Below are 7889 nucleotides of genomic sequence, written 5' to 3'. Positions count from 1 at the left end.
CCAACCTCTCCCCTAACCAGTGGGTCAATTTTTCTGCCCACAATATACACATTCACTACATTTTACAGTATATAGCCCGTGAAGCGCTTCGAGACGTCTCAAAGACATGATAAGGCACTATATCAAATGCAAGGATTATTATTATTAAATTATACTGCACCATTCGGGTTCCTTTCTACATAGAGAAAATGAACACCAGAGAAACAATCCACTTGGCCCATCGTGTCTTTGCCAGGTCTTTTAAGAGCGTTCATTTCCTTCCCGTTTAGCTGCCTTTTCCCCCACACCGGCTGTGGGCCACATTGTCTTTATTTTTTTAAAAAAATATATATTTTTCCCCCTCAGCTATTAATTAGTTAATTGCCCCCCCAAAAATGTTTTACGGCAGACAATGATCAACCCTTAACCACCACTTCAAATTACTCTGTAAACTGCAAGGTAAATAACCGCAGGTGAAAACAAAAGCACTATACTATACTTTCCCAGCCCCATTTTCCGTTAACGCAACACCCGCTTGTCGGACAGGTTGAAAGACAAAGGTTTAAAGAGCACCCCAGTGAAGGTTAAGGAAAGTGATCAGAACTCAGAATAGTTAAATTCGTTGGGGTAGGGTTGAGTTGAGTGAGTTATCACAGTTGAGGGTTCACATGCCGAATCTACTTCCATCGAGCTTTCCAGCTCCCTGACTATCGCCCAAAAGTTATCGTTCGAGTTATTGGAGATCTGCAAGTTGACGTTATCGCTGTTCAAAGACGAAGCCCCTCCTTGCTGTGCAAGTTCGATCAGCGTGCTGCAGATTTTAGGGACCACCTGCCAACAGGAGATGTTTGGGGTGGGGTGGGAGGTTTTTGGTAGGTGGGGTGGCGGAGAAGGAGGGGAGAGGAGAGCGGGTTGGGAAGAAAACATAATGAGCGATTAGAACATAATAATAAAAAAAAAGTACATTTGTTGCATCTCTTGATGCAATTTCATCTCTTGAGAACGCCCACCCTACCACCTTCCCCACTGCCCCCCATCACAGCATCAAGCTGCTTTCTAAATGAGTCACAGAGTCCTGCCCCAGTCAATATTCACAATACACTATATTCTGTCTAGCGTTTTGAGACGTCTCGAAGACGTGATGAGGCGCTATATGGAATGAAAGGGTTGTTGTATGATCGACTTACCTTGATCAAGACGAGCATCTTTGCTGGATTTCTAACTGGGAAGTACTGACCCAAACAAAGGTAGATGGAGCACCGAGGAGTTCCACGCCTGTGTTCTGTGAACTCTTTGATCTCTGAAACAAGTGATGCGCTGCTTAGCATAGTGTATTATAGGGCTGGAACAAGGTTAATTCATTTAAAGGAGCATGGACATCAGGTTTTTAAAAGGGAAACATGTAACTGCGAGTGTTCAAATGATGGGGGAGCCCTTTGCTTTATGTAGAGTTAATTGGAACTATAAAAGCAGCGTTTGTGTTCGGTGACCCGTGAGTCATGTACACACTGAAGAGAAGCCCATTCCTGTCATTAAGTGTCTCGTCCAGTTACTAGGAATGACAGAAGGTAGTGTATTTTTGCCACTTTTGCTGGATTGTGGTGGGATGCATGGAATTCTCAGTTTGGTTTCAATTTAAATTCATCGTTAAGCGCTCTGAGACTCTAACCTGCGTGGAGGGCACTATATAAGTGCAAGTTGTTCTTGAGACTCTTAAGCATGGTGAGGGGTTTCCGCATGTGTCAGACACCCATCTGACACAATAAACAGCTGTTTACCACTCTTGGAGCGCGCTCTCTCTCTAAACTTTGAAAATATACACTTTACAGTATATTCTGTGAAGCGCTTTGAGACGCCTCGAAGATGTGATAAGGCGCTACATTAAATGCAAGGATTATTATACACCAACTCTGACCTAAGACCATTCAACCATCAGTTGACCACTTCCTTACCCATCAGAAAATCACTTAAGCTGAACAGCCTGGTCTCTTTTTCCCTCATAAGCTTTTGCGATTCCTGGCTCTCGTTCACTTCGGTGAGAGACCAGAAGACCTGGCACTTCCCCGTTCTCTTAGCATAGATGTGCTGTCCTCGAAGCTCCAGTGTAAGCCCTCCTTCCACGTTCGACAAGAGACAATCGGTGAACTCTTTCTGCTTCTGATCGGATATGGACTCGGTGCTTGGAAAGGCGATCTGCTCGAGGTGACCACAGGTGGTGTCCTGGACATTTTGGAGTAACCTGAATCCGGTCTTGACCGTTCTCTGCAACACTGCTTTTCCTCTGTAGTATACAGTGACCCCTAAACTGTTTCGAACTGCACAGAAAGGAAGATTTTCGAAAAATTAGCGGCGGTTGGTTTCAAAAAGATTTTTTTAAAAATCAAAGAGAGTTTACAGTGCATAAAGAAGCCCATTAAGCTCACCATATCTGTGCTGGTGCTCAAGTTATATCTTCTAAATCTCAATCCCCTACCTTCTCTGCAACCTTTAACAGAAGTATTTATTGAATTCCAAATGCGATTTTGAACCGGAATCTCAGGAGCTATTCCCCCATTCTAATAAACTTGACCGTGTATGTATATAAAATCACCTAATCTCCCTGTTGATGGTTTCATCGAATGCTGTTCCGAAAAAAAAATTCAGTTTAGCAATTACGAAAGACAACGATAATGAGCTTCAATCTGCTATCAAACTTATTTTGCAAAGTCTTCGCGAGTGTGTACCGTCAAGAATCCATGTTCAAAACTCTGATTCAGAAGGAAATGAGCAGTAAAATCTAATTGGTCTAATTTCCCCTCGCTCCTGCTTTATACAGGGCAACCTGGTTGCACGGAGCCTTGCTTGATCACGGATTTTGCTCATCGCTGGAAGCATCTGAGACTGAGCAGCTGGGTCAGAAAATGGCTGCTTTCTTGGTAATCAGATTGCTGTAACTTCCTGCTCGCTGGAAAACGAACAGGGAGTGTTGCTGATGTCATTTCGCTAAGAAAGTGACATCAGCAGATTTGACAACCGATATAGTCCATACGTAGTCGGGACATGTGCATGCGAACGCCGGGAAGGTAGAAGCCGAACTAGATGGACCGTGGTCCTTTTTTGTCTAGCATTTCTTACGTTCTTAACCTGAAGGGCGGCCATTTCTTCGCAGGCCTCCTTCCAACGCGAGATCTTGAGTTTCGGGACCCAAATTCCTGCACTACAACAAGTTAACACATTCAATGCACAATGTGACTTGCAATGCCATCCTTTAGGGTGACCTCATGCACAGCTAAACTCGCGCTCGCTCTCACGTACTGGAATGGCAGTGTTGAAGTTCGGCCGCAGGTCCGTTAGCTGCCACCAGGGGAGGCACATTCAGAGGAAGCTGTGGTGTCTCGTAAGCAACTGGAACTTCTTGGGCATAGTGGGCCAACTCGGGGAGAACTGATGGCTGCATGGATTCCCACAGAAGTCCTTCAACCAAACAAAATAGGGTCATTCACTACTTCAGCAATAATCACTTGCAAAGTTCCACCCCACAAAATACAGTTACTCCACTTTACAGTGGAGTGCTATAAGACATCTCGAAGATGTGATAAGGCGCTATATCAAATGCAAGGACTTATTACTGAGTAACAGTAATCAACAACAACAAAATTACATTTATAGAGCGGCTTTCATGTCGGGAGGACGTCTCAAGGCGCTGAGCAGTCAGGGGTCAGGACCCGAGCTGGGGAAGGGTGGGGTAAGGGTGAGGGCAGGCAGAGAGGTGGGAAGGCGACCAAAGGCACGATCGAAGAGGAGGGTCTTGAGACCGGCCTTGAAGGAGGCAAGGGAGGAAGCGAGGCGAAGGGACTGTGGGATGGAGTTCTGCAGTGTGGGGGCAGAGAGGCTGAAAGCTGGGCCACCGATGTTAAGGCAGGACAGCCGGGAGACATGGAGCAGGCCGGAGCCCGCTGAATGGAGGGAGCGGGCAGCGAGCATGGACGGCCTTGAAAGTGAGACAAGGATCTCGAATTCGATCCTCTGGGGGATGGGGAGCCAATGGAGTCGGGTGAGGGTGAGAGTGTTGGGGTCACGGAGCCTGGTGCGCGAGAGTACACGAGCTGCAGAGTTTTGGATGATCTGCAGCTTGTGAAGGGAAGAGTTGGGAAGGCCAATGAGGAGGGAATTTCCATAATCGAGCCTTGATGCGACAAATGCATGGGTGAGGGTTTGGGCATCCTGAGGGGTGAGGCAGTGGTGGAGTCCGGCAATGTTGCGGAAATGGTGGTAGGCAGTGCCAGTCATGGCACGGATGTGGGGGAGAAAGGACAGTTCAGGGTCACACAAGATACCCAGGTTCCTGACTGGCTTAGTGAGGTTGAGTGTGCAGCCATGGATGCTGATGCTGCCAGCACCCGAGGTGCGGAGGCGCTGTCGCGAGCCAATCAGGAGGACCTCGGTCTTGCTGACGTTCAGCTGGAGAAAGGTATCCCTCGTCCTGGACTTGATATCGGACAGGCAGTCAATCAGGACGCCAGCAGTCCTGGAGTTGAGGGTGGAGGCAGAGAGATAGAGTTGGGTGCCATCCTCATACATGTGGAAATTTACCCCATGTCTGCAGATGATGTCACCAAGGGGGAGCATGGAGAGGGTGAAGAGGAGGGGACCGAGGACAGAGCCCTGAAGAACGCTGCACGAGACGGTGCGAGGGCTGGAGGAGAAGCCATTAGCTGAAACCAAGTGGAGGTGGTGTGAAAGGTAAGACCTGAACCAGTCAAGAACAGAACCTTGGGGTTTAGGACCTCTCTCTCAAGGACCTTCGACAGAAAAGGGAGGTTGGAGATGGGCCGGTAGCTGGATAGCTGTGTTGAGTCAAGGGAAGATTTCTTCAAGGTGAGGGTGATGGTGGCTGTTTTGAGGAGGGTAGGAACAGTGCCAGATGACAGGGAGAGGTTAATGATGTTTGCGAGTAGTGGGGCAAGGAGGTGGAGCTGGGATTTAAGGAGAAAGGCAGGGATGGGGTCCAAGGAGCAGGTGGTGGGCTTCATGGAGGAGGGGGTGACAGGTTCAAAGGTGTGGAAGAAAGGATGGGTAGTGGTTGGAGTGTGGGGGATTAGGGAGGGGCAGGAAGTTGGGATGGCAGTGGCAGCTGAGCGAATTCCCGTGATTTTGGACCCGAGGAAGTCCAGCATTTCCTCACAGTGAGAGTCGGAGGAAAGAATCTGCGAGGTGTGGCGGGGAGGGCGGAGGAGCCGGTTGGTGGTGGAGAACAGGGGTATATGGCCTTATCCTAAATAAAATGATTAAGTATTACACAAAGTTCCCTTGGAATAAATAACATTGTGTTTTTTTTTACTGTTACCTACCGTTTGGGACGACCTGGGCTGGGGAAATGCGGAGTTCTTCATGGTAAGGAATATTGAGTGAATTGTTGAATTGTTCCATCATCAGAGGCTTGTAAGGACACAGATTTGGAAGATATACTGGATGTGACGCCTCCCACTGATTCTCTTCATTTGCAACACACAGAAACAGAATAACAGCTTGAGTTGCTTTAACCATATAAAGCATCGTGGTTTTACTAGCCTCCTCCCTAGCCCTCGCCTCGCAAAAAAAGGGGACCCGGGTTCGATTTCAGGGCAGGGTGAAACCTTAGGCAAGTTTCCTTACTCCACATGCCTCTGTTTACCTAGCAGTAAATAGGGACCTGGTGGTTAGTTGATTGGCAGATTGCTTTCCAGAGTAATAATCCCTCCCCCAAAAAATAAATAATTGATCACTCAATCCACGACTGCTTGTGGGACACTGCTGTGCGCAACTGGCTGCCGTGCTTCGCCCACAAAGTGCACTTTACAGTATATTCCGTGAAGCGGTTTGAGACGTCTCAATCAGGTGATAAGGCGCTATATCAAGTGCAAGGATTATTATTATAATATTATAATCAGTGGTGACCTGATGATCTGGAAATTGATCATTTTTCATGCCTTGGTTATTGGCGAGGTGTCAGACTCTGCCAACTGCTTTATAACGAGGTTTCCCCTGTACATGATTAAATGTGCAAATTAAAGCTATATTTCAAGTGACCCAACACACTGGATAAGAAACTGACCTCCTGGATTGTCTGACAGAGTCATTGTAGTCAACATTTCGTCCAGATGTTCCTAAGGAAATGCATTTAAAATATATTATGTCACTCCTTCTTCTTCAACGCCCACCCCCCTTACTTTCAAAAGATCACACCACGTACGTTCACACGTTAAAAAACAATGTTTGTGAGCGGTTTAGCAAAACTGATTCAAATATCATTTGGAATGCAGGGAAGGCTCGTTTTCCTGGCGAAAGCGGCCAAAGCTGAGGTCCCGTCTGTCTGCTCTGGTGGACCTTAAAGATCCCATCGCGCTATTCAAAAAGAGGAGTTTCTCTTTCCCAGTGTTCTCGCTGACAATCCCGATAAAAACTGGTCACGCACTTTACTGCTGCTGGTGGGGTATTGCTGTGCGCCAACTGGCTGCCTCACTCGCCCACAAATTTGGAGTCACTACACTGCAAGGGCATCAAGGAATATGGGGCAAGTGTAGGTAATGCAGGTACGGATCTGCCATGATCTTGAAGAATGGCGGAACAGGCTCGAGGGGCTGAATGGCCTACTCCTGTTCCTATGTGAATCCTGTGAGGCATTTTTTTCGAGACGCCCGCTGGCATGAAAGGCACTGAATCAAACGCAAAGATGATTATTACAGGCCCAGGCACAGTTTGAGAATCAGTAAAATGAACGATGGATAAAGGCGAGGTTAAAGCTCCCCATGGGTACCTGTGGATGTGGGAAGGCTAGCTGGGTAAAGTAAGAGAAATCAGTTTCTGGGCTCATGCGCAGCTCAAGATCATCCTCTTCCTCCACGCTTTCATTCAGTTGAGGTTCTGAAATCAGAAAAGTATATTCAAACAAAAACTATGACAGAACAAAGCAAACTCTTGCTTGTGCAAAAACTGCATGGCTCAGAGGACTCACACACAAGTTGCATTACAGGAGTCCTGTAGCTCAGTGGTTAGAGCACTCGCCTTGCAAGCGAAAGACCTGGGTTCAATTCCAGGCAGGTCAGGGCGAAACCTTGGGCAAGTTTCCTTACTCCACACGCCTAATAAGAATCTCTCCAAAACAATAATAAAATGGTCATCTTCAGTCCATGACTGTTTGTGGGAAGCTGCTGTGCGCAATTGGCTGCCACGTTTTCGCCCACAAATATACATACAGTCAATTCGCTCTGCAGCATACTCTGTGAAGTGCTTTGAGACGTCGAAAAGACGTGAAAAGCACTATATCAAATGCAAGGATTATTATTATTATATATTATTATGCCAAGAGTGTTACATGTGGGCCTTTCCTTCTCTACTATCAATAAGCATGGCTAATAGTGCTCAGGCTCCCAGGGGCAGAGTTTATTGTATTTGCTAGCTAGCCACCATCTCCACCCCCGCACCCCCATCGCTCCGCCCCCCCCCCCCCCCCATGCCAACAACTCTATCCCATTGTGTGAAACTCTCAAGAGGAAGATGGATCATTAAAAATACTTTCAGTAACCACAACATTTTAATCTTGACAGCATGACTTGCAAATGAGAGCTTTGCTTAGCCACATCCATCCTCCTGACATGAAAGGCACTATACTAATGTAATTTGTGGTTGTGTCTCAGTGAGAGCGTTCCCCATCTGACAGGAAATGCCCTTATTCGTTGAGCTTTACAACAACAAACAGCTTACATTTATACAGCACCCTTCATGTGAGATTGGATCTCGGGAGTAACAAGCTTTACTGACAAGATAACTTTAGCTTACAAATACAAGATCACTGCACTTCACGGCAAAAATTTGCAAACTCAAAAATTTTATAGAGACGTCTTGCACTCACTTTTCGACAGATTGGGATTATGGTCTTTGATGAGAAAGAC

The 7889-nt window shown here is 46.8% G+C and overlaps 1 protein-coding gene across 1 annotated transcript in view; it reads right to left on the bottom strand.

Moving 5' to 3' along the window:
• Nucleotides 1-320: 320 nt before the first annotated feature.
• Nucleotides 321-7889, bottom strand: part of irf7 (interferon regulatory factor 7) — a 10209-nt gene continuing 2640 nt past the window's right edge. The window contains exons 3-10 of the mRNA XM_007909355.2: nt 7850-7889; nt 6755-6861; nt 6053-6104; nt 5310-5453; nt 3274-3432; nt 1932-2294; nt 1167-1279; nt 321-810 (exon numbers count right to left, since the gene is read on the bottom strand). The exon at nt 7850-7889 is cut by the window's right edge and continues 147 nt beyond it. Coding sequence (XP_007907546.1) covers nt 577-810; nt 1167-1279; nt 1932-2294; nt 3274-3432; nt 5310-5453; nt 6053-6104; nt 6755-6861; nt 7850-7889 — 1212 coding nt within the window. The 3' untranslated portion in view covers nt 321-576. The remainder of the gene's footprint in view (nt 811-1166; nt 1280-1931; nt 2295-3273; nt 3433-5309; nt 5454-6052; nt 6105-6754; nt 6862-7849) is intronic.

Source organism: Callorhinchus milii, unplaced genomic scaffold (genome assembly GCF_018977255.1).
Source record: "Callorhinchus milii isolate IMCB2004 unplaced genomic scaffold, IMCB_Cmil_1.0 Scaffold17, whole genome shotgun sequence".
Lineage (NCBI taxonomy): Eukaryota > Metazoa > Chordata > Chondrichthyes > Chimaeriformes > Callorhinchidae > Callorhinchus > Callorhinchus milii.
Note: the sequence above shows the minus strand (reverse complement) of the source record. Positions and strands in the feature narration are given on the sequence as shown.